The sequence below is a fragment of the Zootoca vivipara genome, chromosome 10 (genome assembly GCF_963506605.1).
Source record: "Zootoca vivipara chromosome 10, rZooViv1.1, whole genome shotgun sequence".
In the NCBI taxonomy this organism is placed as follows: Eukaryota; Metazoa; Chordata; class Lepidosauria; order Squamata; family Lacertidae; genus Zootoca; species Zootoca vivipara.
The window spans coordinates 47,518,513-47,536,618 of record NC_083285.1 but is presented as its reverse complement, the minus strand read 5'-3'; the positions used below and the strand labels follow the sequence as shown (position 1 = coordinate 47,536,618).

Sequence of the window (18,106 nt, the reverse complement as noted above, 5' to 3'; positions counted from 1 at the left end):
AATTTTTCCATAAGGAAACAGATTTTAAATGAATCTTCATTCCATAAATATATTAGCAGCAGAACTCCCCAAAATACATGGTTATTAGTAACCATACAGGTAATACCATATGGCACTATATACAGCAAATTGCTGGCTCATGCTAAAACCAAGTCTGCATTATAAGCATGCTTTCCTGTATTGATCCGATACTGTATATTAACAGTCTCATCTGCAAATACTAGTTGTCATAACACATGGGCAATTCATTGGTGTACAATGAATATTGATTTAAGTAAGTTCATATTGAGCCCAAACTAATGTATACATCACTGGGGGGGGGGGGACTCAGGGCACTGTTCTGCTTTGATGGCATACAAATCAAATTTAGCAACTGTAAACGAGAGTATCTGCTCTTGTTCCAAGTAGCTGACTAGAATACAGAGGTGCATCTGCCAATTTCTTTAAGTCATGCATTGCACTTCAACCAAATCACCAGTAGCAATTTCCACACTTGAAGTGGATAGTTGATAAGTTTGTTTTTATGCTTCTTGAAAACCTCTGAGTGCATACGCCATTTTCATAAGGGGGTGAGATCTGGTCTTTGTCCGGAAATTCACTGTAGTGTAATAAACATGATTTTAGGAAGCCGGGTTGATTTATATTTTAAGTCCTCCATTTCTTATTTGTGGCAAGAGAGTGCGTCATTTGTCACATACATGTTTGTATTAAGTCTACAGGTGTCACTCCTTACAGAGTGTATCAATTCCTCTTCCTCTGAAGAATCATCCTCGTCATCTTCCTGGGCTGAGAGACTGGAGGTTGGTCCTTTACAGATTTTTAGGTGACGAGTGAGATGATATTTTGTTAAATAAGCCTTGGAGCATTTTTCACAGACATAGTCCCGTTTTCCTTCATGAGAATTTAAGTGTTTCTTTAGATGGTTTGTCCTCAAGAACAGCTTCTCACATTGGGGACATTTAAGTTGGCGTTCTCTAAACAAGGAAGAAAATAAGCATTTTTAATTATGATTGGATGTGGACTGTATATATTTACAAAAAAAAACACCTGGAAATACATAGCCGACAAACACTTATTGATCTGGGTTGCATGTCACCAGTTGAGCTAAGCTGTGATTTAAAGTAGGGCTGGGTGATAGCAGATTTTAAACATGGCAATACACAGTGATGTTGAAACAAGCAGCTGCATTGGCCCCAGCCCTGCGAGGCACCAGAGTGAAACTGCCGCTACTCTAGACGAAGGAGCTGAGGTGGTTTCACCCCAGCACCTCTTGGGGCTGGGGACAATGCAGCTTGTTCCCAGCGCTGGGAACAGGCTGCCCCCACCCTGGCTCCTTGTCTGAAGTGCCTTCTGCTGCTCAGCTGGGGGGCAGGGTAGGAGGAGTTTAAAGAAGTCAGGGGTGAAGAAGCTGTATTGGCCTGGTTCTCCCTCTGCCACCAGCAGCTTATTTAAATTTCTCCATTAAGAGGCGCCTGGATGCCTGTCCCTCAGTGGAGAATGCTTAGGAGAGCTCCACCTCCAGCCTGCACAAGCCAGGGTGGAGGCTTTGTTAGACTTCTCCTTCCGCCCATTCCAAGGCAGGTCCATGCGCTTGCCTCAACCACCTCTGCCTTGGCACGGGTGGGCTACCTCTTTCTCCCAGCAGAAGCGGTAGGCAGCCTTGTGAACAGAGCCTGAGAGGCTTTGTGCTCTTGGCTGCCTGGGTGGGTGGCCAATCACCCTGGGAGCACGTATTGAACAACCACGCTCCCTCTTCTGCGCAGAGGAGAGGTGCATAAGAGACAACACCTGCATTTCTGTAGAAAATCTTTCCCCTACAAGTTACCTACTGGGTATGTGTGAGCACATGCTGTTTGAGATCCTGCCGTCGCATGAACAGCTTGTCACAGTAATCACACTTGAGGTTTTTCTCCCCTGTATGGATAACCATGTGAGACTCCAGGTGGGCCTTCTGAGTAAAGGACTTTTCACAGAGAGCACAGCGATAATTCTTCTGACCTGGAATTAGTTAAAACAAGGGGCATAATACCATTTTACATTGTTCCTTTTACCTAATTGTATGAACACTTTAAAACCTAAGCCAGCACCCTGTTTCCCATAAACAAGGAAGATTATGTGGGGTAGCTGCATGTTCACATGCCAGGGAGTATGTAACCCTGAGCTCTCCTCACATTATACTACCAACAGGACACTGGATCATCCTACATTCCCATCATAATACAAGAGTCTGGCATTATCTCCTTGTGTTTCCTCTTTGGAAAAATGTTTCAAATCTGGCTAAAGGCTAAAAACAGAGCATTTAGTCAAATACGTATTGAACAAAAACGGTAAATTGGGATAGAAGGATCTACAGAAAAGGCATGCAAGCAAGGTAATAAAGCTCATTTCCATATGTTCTTTCTATTTTGTGCAGGGGACTTTAAGCAGGGCTCTAGGGCACAGTATGCAACAGCTGGAACTTTGCATACAATGTTCATTTCTAGTGAAAGAGGCTTGGTAGGAAGGAGGAGACACTGCAGCCCACAGATGCTGCCAAATACCTTGGACTTTCTGACAAAGGCATAAAAAAGAATGCTAATAAAAAATTAACCAAGTCACTAAGAAACAAATTTACAGTTTCTTTCACAGAAAGAAAAACTATATTGAGAGCTCATACTGAGTTTGCTTGTGTAAATTTGTCCACATCAAGACAGTGCATCAACAACTCAGGCAACTCAACTCTTTCACGTGATCAACTCTAGAATTTTAAGGTCCACACTTACCTGTGTGTATTTTGAGGTGTGTACGGAGATTGCTAGGGTCACTAAAGGCTTTGCTACAGAAATCACACTTGTGTGGCTTCATGCCCATGTGCCCCATGAAGTGAACATGAAGCTTAGAAGGTGAGATGAAAGCTTGAGGACACATGGAGCACTTCCACTTTCTCTCCTTACTGTGGCCTGGTCCATGGTTGCTGCTGTGCCCCTGGCTGGGGAAATGGATGTGGCTATTCAGATGGGCCTTGAATTCTGTGTAGGAAGAACATTCTTTTCCACAGTGACAAGTGTGCACATCAGGATGCTCAGGAACACCTTTAACGCAAAAAACAAGATCTCACAGTTTCAAGCACCACAGCTCTCATGTACTTGCAAGCTTGGCTCTGCTTAAAGGTGACTGGTCTTACCTTTTTATTCAGTGTAAAGCATTTTGCAGGAACAAAAACCAGAAGGCACAGAAAAAGTTACAAACTAGTAGCTTTGTGCAAACAAATGCTCAGATAGCACTGTAAAGCCAACAATATACAAATTGGGCATTACAGAGTTTCTGTTCCTTGGTAACTGATGCTGAGCAAGCTTCAAAGCTCAGAACTGAGCTTCCCAGCCTGCAAAATAATCCAGCTTGGCAAACGTTTTGTAAAATACCTAGAATTAGAATTCCATATTATGGACATGAATAAAATTAACATTATGGAGATAAATCCATTCAAACATAGATCTGATAAGAGGCAAACTAAAGGCAAGTGGATGTTTTCTAAAGGATACATTCAATTAAGTGCATCAAACTGCTTACCGATCTGTCTGGCATAATCTCGACTGTAGTAAAATCGAAGCTCGTGCTCTGGAGGGATATCACGTGAGGTGCAGAAGTAAATCTTTCCATCATGAGGATAAGCCACCAAATTTTGTTCTTCCCGATTCCTGTTATAAGCAGGGAAGAGGGGAAACCAGTATTTATATTTATTCCATCAATATTCCTGGAAAGCTTAACATTCTTAGTTTAAGCTAATTCAAAACAGTAACTTTTTGTAGCTGTCAGGAAAAAATCTTTCCACTGAATGAAGAAGTGGAGGTGTGGACCTTTCTGAAATTCAGCTTTGTAATGGTACTCATTCCCATCCAGTGGTCCACACAGTGGGTAACTTCTATCCTGGAGCAGATCTTTAGAACAGGGATGGGGAATGTGTGTCCTTTCAGATGTTGTCGGACTCCAACTCCCATCAGCTCTGGGCAGCATGACCAATAGTCACATTATTCCCTTGCAAGATTCAGATGTCACTGTTTTACTTTTAAGCATTCCCAGTGTCTACCTCTGGACTCCTGGATCCTATGTCTTTGACACCCTGTATATTTTACTCCCCACTACTTGCAGCCCATTTCAGGAAATCTGCTGTGAGTATGCACCAAAACATTTGACCCTTTTTGCCACAAACCTCTATGCCAAACAATACAGCTGGAAGCTTAGAAGTGGAGGAAGTTAATTAGTTGTACTGGTGAAAGGTTTAAGTGGGCCTAAAGAAGGGCAGAGCAATCCTATGGAGGAATGGGTGAAGAATCCATAGCAGAGCTACTGCACCACAGCCTATGCCCTGTTTCCAAATATGGCAAGGCAGGAGGGGAAGCTGTCTCTGTCCCCCTCCATTTGATCACAGTAAGAGGGTATTAACTAACCCAGCCCCAGAGCTGGCATATTTTTGGGACATGTCAGGGCAACAAAGGGATTTAGGATCTTGTAAGAATCAGTTACTGACTCACACTTGTGTGTATGAAAGGTGAACCTGAGCTCAAGTTGCCAGTGTTGGGTGTATTAGTATTATTTTTATTATTATAATTTAAACCTGCAGTGGGGAACCTATTTCAGTCTGAGGGCTGCATTTCTTTCTGGGGAACTGTGGTAGGTCAAGAGTGGGCAGGGCAGTGAATGTAAAGTTCACCTTTCTACAGTAGGCTAGTTTCTATATACTGTACACACACAAACACACCCCTACCTCTATCCTCCATTTATATAAATGACATGGGAGTTCAAGGATACAATGTAGTCAAGCAAAATCACTTGTGTGAGAGAAGCAGGGCGAGTTGGAGATGTAGCTGGGGCAGCCCCAGGGGCCAGACAGCAAGGCTTTGAGGGCCACATTTGGCCCCTAAGCCTAAAGGTTACATTGCTCTAAATGCCCCAAATTCAGATAGTGTCTCAAAAGCCAGGACAGCATCTTCAGTTGGGCCCAGAAACCATCTGATAGCCAGTGTAGTTCTATGAGAACACGTATGGTTGAAAAAAGTTTTCTTGGATTACAGTTTTGAGTCCAAAATATTGGACTAAAGCAGTTAAAGAAAGCAAGAGTGTTATTTCAGGTAAAAATGGGGGCAGAGAAAAGAGAGATAGAATGATAAGGTTCTGATAAAATACATGGAGGAATGCGTATCATACCAGTATGACTGCTCCACTAAGATACCTAACCCTGTCCAAGTGTATCGCTTTCTCACCTGGCTTTCCGCACAAACATCATCCAATTACATTCATTTTCATCAGTTGTGATGATATAGAACTCCAGGACATGGTTATGGTACATCTGACAAGAGAAAAGTAAGACGGAAGTGCCAGTTGAAATGTTTGGAAAATCTCTCCACAGAGAATGCCGCTGCTGCAGCAGCATGGAGGAAATATTACAGCCAGGACTTTCCTGCAGCAAGTCGCAGGAGCATGTAGCAAATTTCTTAAGTGTTGGAAACAATAAAAAAATGGGGTAAACTAAGCATGAAGACATCATACTATGGACCATCTTTTATTAGAGAATAGCTTCATTTCTAGAAGCACATTCCTCCCTCCCACCCCGATTTCCAAGACACCATGATCTGAACCTTTGTAAGGCACTATGTGCTAGAGCTTCCTGACAGGGCTTCAGTTCACAAGGATGAAAGGAAAGAAGGACAAGGCAGCTTTGAAGCCCATAGTGTTAAACTCAATTTTGCCTGCTGTGCAGACAAGCCTTAAACAGGTGTAGAGAACCTTTGGCCCTCCAGATGTTGCTGTACTAGCATGCCCTAGTCATTGGCCATGCTTGCTGGGGCTGATGGGAGTTGTAGTTCAGCAACATCTGGAGAGCCAAAAGCTCCGCACACCTTTATTAAGATAACATTCTTAAGCATTATAGCTAGGGAAAAGGAAGGCAAGTCTCTTGAGCACTTTTTTCAAATCTGTAAATGGAATATTATACCTACAGATACCACTTAATTTAGGATAACGTGCTGCTTTTCTCACCATACCCAATGTCATGTTGCCATTTTTTGTGCATGCACACAAAAGAAGACAAGGCAAACCCAAGCTGTCTTTTTTGCACAAGGTTCAATAATGAAGAGGAGGACATGACAACACAAACTGACCTTCCAAATGTGATTGGCAGCTTTGTCTGTCCAATCTGCTACTTCCATGGAGTGGCTCTGCTGCCCAATGAGGGGTCCAAAGCAAGTGCGTACAGGAATAGTTTCTCTAGCCAACACACCTGCCAACAGGTTTAAAAACAACAACCCACTGATTACACCTAACAAATTCCAACACCACCACTGCAAAGATGTAATGTTGTATAGCACTCAGAGGACTACTGCTAAGCATCAGCCCATGAAAGCATCTACAAAATGAGATAGTCACAGGAACAACTACTATCACATAACACTCTTGGGAGTACGCTCAACTGTTAATCACTGCATCAATCTATTTTTCTTCTAATATCAAATCATTTACTTTCAGTCGAGTTGTGAAAGTGAGGTCCTGACCTCCTTCGCTCATTTAAGTTTTCAAGGCACTTCCTGCAAAAATAGAAAATTCTTATTTCAGAAACTGCAGAAGCAGCCAGGAATATAGCAAACATCTCAGGTTGCCAATTCTTTGCACAATTAGAATAACTAGGTTCTCCATAATCTCCCCAGTTACTCCACTAAACATCTCTGTCCAGGCTGTTAATTCTTACTCCAAGAGAGTGATGCCTTAAGGCAGAGGGTTTTCAACAAAGGGGTTCCAAATGTACTGCTGTAGGAGAGAGATAGGTCATACTACAAGTTCAAGAAGACAAACCCACCAGACGTGGATGGTGTGGCACATAAATTGAATGTAAGCTCTTAGAGATACCCCAGGATCTCCTGAAATGCACTGGGGTGCCATAAGAGACATACAGGGGTTCTATTAACAAGTTAGTCATTGCAGAAAGTGTCTCCTGAAGATATAAAGTTTGAAAGTCATTGGCCTGAAGGGTTTCAAGCCCTTTATGAACACTGCAGCAACAATGTTATGGAAGTTTTAGACTTAAGCATCACTCCTCCCACCAACTTATCTTTGAGTTTAATTAAACCCTTGCAAAACAGAGAATATTAGGCCAAATAAAAGTTGCCATTTTAGCAGATCTGGAGCTGTGTTTTCAAAAGTACAAGTAACTAAATATAATGTCACAGGGCTTAAATGAAACATTTAAATACATGGATATAAATAAAACCAATAAGTTTCTATGAATGCCCAGGCCTAAATCCACTAACTGATGGAGTCAGAGTTTCATTGCCAAAATTTATCTAGTGGCCATACCCAAGGAGGAAGATCCAAGACATGTTGATAACTGACAATACTGCCCACCTGAAGAGAAAAGGTGACAATCTCTATTAGTGTAAACTAATGTAGCTTTGCAGACATAAAAAATACGCTTCAGAGAATACTACCTATTAAGAATCTTGCATTGAGTGGGAGTGAAATGACTTGCTGCTAGACTCTTGATCTTCTAATTATCAACTCCTGCCTCCACATCAACTACCTTCCTTAAGGAGCTGCGAGGCACTAAAATTTTATAGGGCTATATAATAGTTGCTGTAGCTAGGCTAACTGTTCTAAATAAGAAAATGCAAACATGGTGGGTGTGAGGGACAGGGGATATCGCGAAGTCCCTCCCCTCCTGAGTTCAAGCCCATCCCCGAGCACAGGGGAAAGCAGAGAGAGTTCCGATGCCAGTGGGGAAGCAGGAAGTCGGGGCCGAGGCTCAGGCAAGGTAGAGGAGCCAGGGTCCCAGGTGGGACAGGAAGGGGCGAATAAGGGGGGGAGACCCATCCCCCCAACTCCGGAATTACGCAGAAAGAGGAGGGGAAAGAGGATGGGTCTGCCAAAGCTTTTGTGTTGGAGAAAGACGCGCCAAAAGCCATTAGGAGGTTCTGAAACCGACTGACCACATCACTCCGTGTAAATAGCAATGACTTCAGCACTGTAAATACGCAGCACCAATAAAAGAATAAAATGCAGAGCTGCGTAGCGTCGTTACTCTGAAGTAGTCCACTCCGGCCACTGTGACAGTGGGGAAGCAGATGCTGTTGGACCCCAACTCCCATCAGCCCCAGCCAGCATGGTCAAGAGTCGCAGATGATGGTAGTCCAGCAACATCTCAAGGGCCACAGTGTAACTTACCCCTGATCAAGGTAACAAGTCTCAACAATGTTTTTGCTTTCCTCATCAACCACTTAATAATGAGCATTGGCACAATTTAAAAACTTCCCACCATTCTCTGGCCACAAAACAGATATTCTTGTCTTGTACACCCATTTACAAATGAACTTCCGAGACCCAATTTCTTTGCAAATGCCACCTTTTAATTATCTTGTTTTCCACTATTACCATATGAGGTTTTATTCACTTGGGATCTCCTTTTCTCTCCCCAATCAACCATACCCCACCTCATAAAAATCTAGTTAACGGTATCCTTACCAACTTCGGCTCCCATGAGAGACTGGCGGATGACAAGCTGTTTCGGGAGAGAAAGCCTGGCTCGGCTCTCGATGGGGGTGTCTGAAACAAAGGTCACAGGCCCGTGATCTGGACAATCAGATGGGTAGGCCTTATCACAGAGTGTGCACCCTGCAGTTGAGGGAGGACACAGAACATTGGGGATACTGTTACTGTAGCAAGACAGCCAATATGAGGATGTCACAAATACAAAAAGTCAAGTTACAAATAGTTAACGCAAAGAGCCTGCAGTCTTCTTTTTCTAATACAGTACTGCACATTTGTAAATAATGACTTGCCCAGCTCTTTGTGGAAATTAAAAATTGCCTTCAAGTGACCAGGGCAGAAAATATTGCAGAAGTTGGGTTTGCTCAATTTTTAATTTATTCATTTGAGGGGGGGAAATACAAATCATTAACATAGGTCTGCACATATAAGACCAATTTGCATGAGATAAATATTGCAGAAGTTGGGTTTGCTTAATTTTTAATTTATTTATTTGAGGGAGGAAATACACATCATTAACATAGGTCTGCACATACAAGACCAATTTGTGCAACATTAAAATGTGATGGAAAGACAGGTTCTTTATTCTGAGTAGCAGGTGGAGGTGAATTATTCCTATGTGCAGCAGGGATGGGGAAACACATGGAAGGGTGCTTACAAATAGACATAGTTTTAGTTAGAGGAAAGCCTGTTGTGGGAACATAGCCACTTAAAAGTCAAGACACACAAACTTGATCAAGTTTTTATTCCAGTTCCTAGCCCAACAGCACTAACTGACAAAAGGGTCCACCAAACAGGAAACCACCTTGTACCTTTCTTGGGGCAGAGCAGATTTTCAAGGGACCTACTTCTATTGTCTTCTATTCTGATAGAAATTGTTTTGATTTTAACTTTGCAATATAATTTTGTAACCTGCCCTGGGCCTTTATGGTGAAGGGTGGCTAAGAATGTCACCAAATAAATATAAATAAGTGCTAAAAAGAGAAACAGGGCTGGTGGTTTTTTTTTAATAAGGAAGATAACAAAGTACCAAACAAACATGTAAGAAGGGAAAACACTTGGGACAATTAGAAAGCCGGGGGGGGGCAAAGAACAATTGAGCTGCGTTCACTTTAGAGCCTGTATGTATAGATGTGAGGGAATGAGCAGTGACAGTGGAACAACCCACACCCACTCCTGTGTCTTAGGTATGTCTGTATGTACTATGAGCTGGAAAAAAACTTGTCATTTTTAGTAATCTAGAAGGGAGAAATCAACTGGGCTGACAAAAAAGTAAAAAAAAAAAGCACACCGAATTGTTGGTTTCTTTAAATGACAGTTCTGTACAATGTAAGACTTAGCCCAGGCATCCCCAAACTGCGGCCCTCCAGATGTTTTGGCCTACAATTCCCATGATCCCTAGCTAACGGTACCAGTGTTGGGGGAAGATGGGAATTGTAGTCCAAAACATCTGGAGGGCCAAAGTTTGGGGTGCCTGATTTAGCCCAATTTCCCCCAACTTCTGTAAGATTTCTTTTACAGTTCAGCTGGACTCTGTCACCAGAATTGAATATGTTTACTGCAAGAAACCTTCTACCTTGCAATGCAAAAAAATGCCCAGAAACTGAGGCAAGCATACAGTGACAAGCACTCACATATGGTAAACAAGGTAGCCATGTTCTCCTTGTTTGAATTGGAGTCCTCCATCTGCAGCGATGACGGCACAAAGGAAAGGTTGTCCGGGGAGACATCCACATGAGTTTGTCCCATGGCTACTTCCTGGCTTATGGAGGTCACAGGCTCTAAACTGAGACCCACTTCATGTAAGGAGACGGATTCCAGGGACGTGAGGTTGTGTGAGGTAGAAAGTGCCACACTCACAGAATTGCTGCTCATGGCCACCGCATGAATGGAGTCGCCAAGCGTCCTGTCAGATAGACCACTGACACGGCCTGCAATGTGGTCAGGCTCCATAACAACAGGAAGCTCCAAGCTGCTACCATGAATAGGGAGGACACCATTATGACCTACAGTGTCCGTGGCTAAGCTGCTACCCACAGCATCCACAGCTAGAGGCTCATGACTATGGCTTCCATTTGCAATCTGTGAATGATCCCCAGCCACATCACCCATTGTAAGTTCCTCAGCCATCCTGTCAGTAGAGATTGGGCTGGTAACCCTCGAAACACTTTCCATGGAGATTGTGGTATCCAGAGCTACCTCATGGCTGTCGCTGGGATGCAAGCTTTGGGTGTTGTGTGTGTTCACTGAGCGGGAATCCATGGAGACAATGCCTGGTTCGAGACCCACCGTTCCATTGGGCTGGTAGGGATCTAAGCCTGAAGGGTTGTTGGAGACAGATAAAGCTGGATTACTGTCAACATTTATATTGTTGGGGTGGATGTACTGAGGTGGAGGTCTGTCAGCTAAATAAGATAAAAGACCTGAAGAAGGGGAGAAAAGAAAAAGAGAAGGGAGAAAAAGAGAAGAGAAAGTGAGAAGAGGATCAGTTTGCAATAAAAAGGCAAATTTAGAGTTGCTGAACCTAACAGCAACCTATATGTACAAATAAAAATCCAACAGTTCTAAAGCTCTAATAGCCAACATGGTGAATTCCAGATGTTTTGGACTTCACGCCCATCATCCATGATCGCTTGGCAGTGCCTGCTGGGGCCAATGGGAGTGTAGTCCAAAACATGTGGAGGGCGCCATGTTGTCTACTCCTGTTCTAGAGGCTGTTGCCACCTTGTGAACTCCTTTGGGAGGAAGGGCAGGATATAAATTTAATAAATAAAAACCCCAAGTCATGAAAAAGTTAAGACTCACAAATAGCAATTCTATGCAGTTCCAAGATTTCTCAAGTCATGAGAAAAAGAAAGCAAGGCATACGACTACAATTCTGCGAAAAGCCTGCTTCTGTATATGATTAATGGTTAAACTTTTTTTTTTTAATGGAAGAGACTTACTTAACTTACCATGTTTTTAACCCTTTCCCTGAAATACATATCCTACCATCTAACCCACAGGGGCTTGCTGGACCAACATTATTACTCATTCCCCCTGCAAGAGGTTCTCCCATAAACCTTCCTGCTGAATAAAGACTTCAATCTCAACACACGTCTCCATCCAGCCGCACTACTCACCAGGTAGAATGTGTCTGAAGTAGCTGCTCTCCAGGTGAGGGTATGGTGGTGGAGGTAGGGTATAGTTTCTCTCTGGTATTCCACACATCACTCCCCGATCCCCAATGCCCATTGGAAGCATCAGGGACAGAGCAGAAGGTAAGGAGGGCCCCAAATTTGGAATTGCAACTGGTAATCCTAGCAGAAATAAAATGCAATTATATAGCCAATAAATTAAGAAGAAGCACAAAGGGCGATTAAAATGAGGAGGATCATTGAAAGTATTGGTTTCTAACCACAATGGGGAAAATGCTGCTGTTCTTGGGAGTTGCTGCTTGTCACAGCAGAACTCTGCACTGTGGGTGGACACTGTGTTTTTGGTAACATTTCAAAAACGCTCATATAACTGAAAGTGTGTGAAATTGACACCAGGACCCCCAGATGCCAAGCTTTGGTGGCAGGAGCAGCATAATATGAGACAAAGGACCTAAGTACTGTAAAAACAACTCCTCTCGAATAGAGGAATGCAGCCCTCCAACTTTTCCTAGGCCTGGTCAGCTACACACCTTCCCCTAGTCTAAACAGCACAAAGATATACATAATACAAAAAAGAATGTTTCCCCCAGCTTGTTATGTTACCTGGTGCTGTTATGGCATTGTGTGTTGGTGAGGAAGCCAACCCTAAGTGGCTTCCCGAGACAGTCAGGGCATTGCTCACAGAGGAAGCGGTCAGCTGCTCCATCCCTACAGGGTTCAGGCTCATTTCATTCATCCTAGACAAAAGAAAACGTGTAACACATGCAGATCAAATTCCAGCCAAACAAGTTTTCAGACCTGCTCCTTATCTTGCCCAAAGTTTTCCACTTAATATACATACATTCACTGCTGCAAACAGTATACTACATAGTTATGCAACAAGGTGTAAAGGGCTTACAAACCATTCCCCACATAGATTAGATCAGGGATGAGGAACTGTTGGGTCCCCCCAGATGCTGTTGGGTCCCAGCATGTGTCCAGTGATCATGGATGATGAGAACTCAAATCACACAGCAACTGCTTCCCATCGCTGGATTACCATCCCTGGATTAGGTCAAGCCTCAGCATGTCATTTATTGATTGTGTTCTTCAATGGTAAAAGATTCCAGATTAATATTTTGATTTCTTCTCTAGACTTTTACAATATTTGTTTTTGCACGTCTTGACAGGATAAATCAAGAGAAGTATATAAGGTCTACAGAAAAAAACATTTATACAGAACATTTCTACATACAGCACAATGCAACTCAATAAGAGGAGCCTTGCTGGATCAGACCAGAGATTAATCTGGTCCAACATATTTTCCATGGTGGCCATCCATATGCCTATGAGAAGCTCACAAGTTCAATTATTGTGATTTATTTAAAATAATTTTCAGCCATCTAAAATCATCGTCAATAAAAGAATATTGAGCCATTATGTGTGTTATACACCTGGGCTCCATGCTTCTCAAATGCTTTTACTGGCATTCTCAGGAGGACGAGTTGAATTGTGGGCAGTATCTAATTTCTTTTTATAACTGTTCTTACTTGTTATGTTTTCATTGTTTTATTCTTGTACACCACTATGGTATTTTGTAATGTTAAGCAGTTCATAAATATTCCAAATAAATGCTGCAGACCTAAGCACACTTAACTAGGCAAAGGTCCCAAATGAACCCACAAGGACTTCTGTGTAAATATCAACAGGACGATACTGCTAGTGTTATTAATTTAGCTTGCAATATTTCTTAATCAGTATCTACACCTTGTTAAGCTAACTCCCCTACTATTGCAATCATTCAGTGATAGAATTTTTACACTTTCTAACACGTAGCAAAATGCTATCCAAGCAGATACAGGTAACTTACAACTTGCACTTATTTAACATACACACTTGCCTTTTTTGTGATGCAAAAATGGTGTGTGTGTTGGGGGGGGGGAATTGGTGGGAGCAGGAAAAAACGGAATCTGGTCCAGTTGTTGTTGTTTGTTGTTTAGTCGTTTAGTCGTGTTCAACTCTTCGTGACCCCATGGACCATAGCACGCCAGGCACTCCTGTCTTCCACTGCCTCCTACAGTTTGGTCAAACTCATGTTCGTAGCTTCGAGAACACTGTCCAACCATCTCGTCCTCTGTCGTCCTCTTCTCCTAGTGCCCTCCATCTTTCCCAACATCAAGGTCTTTTCCAAGGATTCTTCTCTTCTCATGAGGTGGCCAAAGTATTGGAGCCTCAGCTTCACGATCTGTCCTTCCAGTGAGCACCTAGGGCTGATTTCCTTCAGAATGGATAGGTTTGATCTTCTTGCAGTCCATGGGACTCTCAAGAGTCTCCTCCAGCACCACAACTCAAAAGCATCAATTCTTCGGCGATCAGCCTTCTTGATGGTCCAGCTCTCACTTCCATACATCACTACTGGGAAAACCATAGCTTTAACTATACGGACCTTTGTAGGCAAGGTGATATCTCTGCTTTTTAAGATGCTGTCTAGGTTTGTCATTGCTTTTCTCCCAAGAAGCAGGCGAATCTGGTCCAGAGGATTGAGCAACTCTTGGAGCAGCATGGGAGGTCACACAAGAAGCTGGAGGGGAGGAGGGTGAATTAGTGAAGCTGGCCTCCTTCCCCATTCTGCTGAGGGATGCCTTCATTGGCTCAAAGTGCCTTCTGCCCACAGAAGGACATCACTGGACAGGCACCCAATATTAAATAATGTGATTTCTAGGTGCTACTACACATACACATTGATTATGCAAAAAACCCAGTACATCCAATGGCAATTGTATGCTGCCAATATAAACTGCCATATTTAAAGTTACTTGCTTTTATAAAGAGCAACCAACTACATAAGGAAAAATGGCCTTTTCAATATAACAAACCTAACACTTTCCTGTACCTAATTGATATATTTTTGCACATCACTTTCCCCTTAAATTCAAACTGATTTTGAAATTAAACCCTCTTTGTTAAACAAAACTACATAAAACAAAGAAGGAGTACATTCCCACATGAACCTGTATTTTAACCTACCCGTATATTCCGGTGTATAAGATGACTGGGCGTATAAGACGACCCCCAACTTTTCCAGTTAAAATATAGAGTTTGGGATATACTCGCCGTATAAGAAATATGACCCAGCGTATAAGACAACCTCCGACTTTTGAGAAGATTTTCCTGGGTTAAAAAGTAGTCTTATACGCAGGAATATACAGTATTGGTTAACTTTAAATGCATGTAGAACTTCTATACAGGTTTTGAAGAAATGAAGCATATGAGAAGTTACTGTTCAACAAACAAAAGTAACTATGCAGCACTTGAAGGAAAAGACATCTTTACTTTATCTCCTTTTTCATCCTCTATTACGTGAGCACATCAGAAACAATGTTCTATCAATTGCTAATACAAAGTAAGTTTACAGGACAAAACAATTATTTAAAATTAGCCCTTGTTTTAAGCTGATTAATCAGCTAATTAAAGTTTTCAACTTTTCAAGTTTAATTATTATCTAACTAGACATATACACTTTATTATTTTCCTGCTTCCATCTCTGTGCTTATGTAACTGAATATTTAACTCTGTTACAAATGCTCAGTCACTCAAGATATTACTCAGAGAAGCACTCTAGTTGCTTAGAAAGCTGAGGTAATTTTAATCTGTTTTAGGATTTTAACTTTTGAGTGTTTTAAAGTATAGTTGTAATTTTTCTCAGTGTTATTGTTTTGTAAACCGCTTTGCGGTTTTTTCGAAGCAACTGGTGTAGAAATTTTAAGAAACTTTTTTTAAAAAAAAGAGAACAGAAGCAAGGAACCCCCTCAAGACAAATATTTACCTTTCCTTTGAATGCTGTCAGACAATTCTGACAAATAGTCAAATATTTCTTAGTGTTTCCTACACAGTTTTCTCCAGTTTGCTCTAAAACTCCCTGCACCTGCACAATCTCTGTGATAATCTTGAAAAGAAAACAATGCTCTGCAGTTGCCTTCACAAAAACATGAATATGTATCACATCCGTCCACAACTCTTCAAAACTGCTGATATGGACAATGGACAAGGATCAATAATAATAATAATAATAATAATAATAATAATAATAATAATAAATTTTTATTTATACCCCGCCTTCCCCAGTCAAAACCGGGCTCAGGGCGGCTGACACCAGTAAAATTACAGTAAGACGTAAAAGAAAGAAAAACAATTAAAATACGGGTTAAAATACAGTTTAAATTATATATTTTTAATGCAGCCTCATTTTAAAGTAGCCCAAATCAAAACCGTAAGGGAGGAAAACATAGGGGTCAGAATGACTTTACAGTATCCACAAAGTGTAAGACATCACTTTTTTGTGGCTTTAAGGTCATAGTTTGCATCACCAATATACTGTATGTCTTTAATGAACTTTTTGTTTCCAGTGTTGAACTGTTTATTGTGAAAGTTGTAAACTGCACTAAGCAGTGCTTTTTTCAGGGGGTACTCAAGGGTACACAATACCCTTTTTGTTGTTGTTAAAAAATCGTGGCACTTAATGTAACAACTTCATGTTGAGTACTGGCACCTATTTTTCTTGAAAAAAAGCACTGGCTCTAAGCAATATAGGGTAAAAAAATCATGCAAAAATCAATGCCTTTAGACAGGTCTTTTTCCGCTGGAACTTGCCAGAATTCAGTTCTGGCACCTCTCAGGTGGGTGCTATTGCCATTCTAAGAAAACAGTTATTTTTTCTGTACATTACTGGTGACATTCTTTCCCTCCACCACCCTTAAAATGAATGGTGAATGATGTAAAAGTAACATAAAAGTGCTTGAAGTGCACAGCATGGGTGCAACCTAATTTGTAAACTCCCTCTGTAGGGACCAAAGCAGCAAGTCCATCAATCAGGCAACTTAACTACAACTTTGACAGCAAACATGAGAAGCAGACTGCAGTTCCAAAAGGAATTGTGAAGCCTGGGGTGGTGTGAACACTCTGTGGGAAGGCACTGTTACAGCTGAAAGGCACAGCATCTTTAGTGTGTTGTGTGCTTTAGTATGTTGTGCATGCTGAGAACCAGCTATGCATACCTCTTGATACAGACCAAGGAGAGTGCTAAAAATTAGTGAATAAAAAACCAACAGGCAAAATGGAATGACTGTACTGCCAGCTCCTGCTTTTCAAACCACAAATTCTTTTAATTATACTTACACCTCATCTCTCAACATAGTGCTGCAATATTACAGCAATGAAAAAGAGCATCAGTTATCACCTTTTGTTTGGCATTCCAATAAAGTTTAAGCATATTTCTACTCTATGCCAAACCCATCAGTATCACATATACGTTACACCATGTTATCGTATATGATCCTTCCAACTCCCAGTGTTTAATGTACCATCCTCTCCAGTTGGGAAGCTGTTTAATAAATACATAGCTGCCTTAAACCAAGTCACTTCTAGTTCACTATGTATTTCAGGCAGAAATCCTCCCCAACACCTGAAGACCCCAGGGACTGCGAACCTGGAAGCATCTGCGTGCAAAGCAGACTCTGAGCTTCAATGCCTGCCTTCGACCCTTCCCAAGACTTGGCATGCTAAAAATCCTGGCTCCTGCTGCGACTATCCCGGGAAATCTCCATCTCTGGAGCGCTTTCCCTCCTTGGACACAAGTGCCTGCTGCAGAACCGCCGTTTGCTCCGCAGCCTGAGGGATTATCCGTCTAGCGGCACTCTGGACGCGCCCAGAGGCAACCCACTCCACATAACCCAAGGCTCAACTTCAGGGGCTAGAAACGAGGCTCACCAACCGGCGCAAACTGGGCCCCGACACACACAAACGCACCTGTGAGCCCTCTCACCTGTGATGCATTTACCTGGCGAGGCAGGTGGGGCTGAGGGGGGCCCGGCGGTGGCGGCGGCAGCGGCGGCCTCCTCCTCCTCCTCATCTGGCCTCCCCGCTCAGCCGCCGCCCTTCTCCGCCCTAGGCAGGCGAGCAAGCGAGCAGGCATCGACCTAAGGCAGCAGCAGCCGCGGCCGCGGCCGCCTCCCTCCCCACCTCAGCGCAGGCCCCGGCCTCCGCCAGGGGAGCTTCATGGGAGGAGGCGCGGCGAGGCGAACGCGGCGCTTCAGCCGAAGGAATAGCGCCCCCTTCCGGAAGGGGAGGTGGCGCGGCTCCACAGAACAGCCGCTCCCTTAGGGAACGAGGCGCGCGAGAGGGAGAGAGAGAGAGCGCGCGCTGGCAAAAGCCGAGGAGGGGAGGAAAGAAGAGGAGGGGGAGGGGGGAGGGGGAGCCGCGCTCAGAACGGCGATGGCTTCCGCTCCGTCCCGCATCCAGGAAGCGACCCCCCCCCCTCTCCTCAGCCCGCGCGCCACCGCTCTTCTCTAGACTGGCCTGTTCGCCCTTCGCTGCACCGGCTGCCCTTTCGCCCCGGAGTCGTTGCGCTCTGTCCTGATGAGAAAGGGCTTCTCCGGCCGCTGCACCTTCGCGCATGCTCAGCAGATTTCTCGCGCGCGCGC

The 18,106-nt window shown here is 43.2% G+C and overlaps 2 protein-coding genes across 9 annotated transcripts in view; one reads left to right on the top strand and one right to left on the bottom strand.

Moving 5' to 3' along the window:
- PWP1 (PWP1 homolog, endonuclein) overlaps positions 1-847 on the top strand; it is a 23,654-nt gene extending 22,807 nt beyond the window's left edge. The window contains exon 16 of one of the 2 annotated variants that reach the window (XM_035126976.2): positions 713-847. The gene's annotated coding sequence lies outside the window, so the exon portion shown is untranslated. The remainder of the gene's footprint in view (positions 1-712) is intronic. The other variant, XM_060279885.1, reaches the window with a different exon arrangement.
- Positions 662-18,106, bottom strand: PRDM4 (PR/SET domain 4). Of its 7 annotated transcripts, none has more exons than XM_035126972.2 (12): positions 17,449-18,106; positions 12,252-12,385; positions 11,634-11,810; positions 10,146-10,934; positions 8,488-8,568; positions 7,327-7,374; positions 6,138-6,256; positions 5,241-5,326; positions 3,550-3,677; positions 2,763-3,071; positions 1,830-1,998; positions 662-974 (listed from the first exon to the last, which is right to left on the bottom strand). In XM_035126972.2, exons 1-12 carry the CDS (start codon positions 17,457-17,459, stop codon positions 662-664), a joined length of 2,364 nt encoding a protein of 787 aa, XP_034982863.2. In that variant the 5' UTR covers positions 17,460-18,106. The 7 variants fall into 7 exon arrangements, with proteins under 7 accessions (XP_034982863.2, XP_034982861.2, XP_060135867.1 ...); XM_035126970.2 differs by having other exon boundaries at positions 8,488-8,637; positions 17,433-18,104; XM_060279884.1 differs by having other exon boundaries at positions 8,488-8,637; positions 12,252-14,208; positions 17,449-18,104.

Excerpts from the sequence above, each read along its gene's own strand:
- PRDM4 (XM_035126968.2), bottom strand. Across the intron at positions 11,811-12,251 it reads CAATGCCATAACAGCACCAG|GATTACCAGTTGCAATTCCA; the intron begins GTAACATAACAA and ends TATTTCTGCTAG. Across the intron at positions 7,375-8,487 it reads TCTCATGGGAGCCGAAGTTG|GTGGGCAGTATTGTCAGTTA; the intron begins GTAAGGATACCG and ends TTTTCTCTTCAG.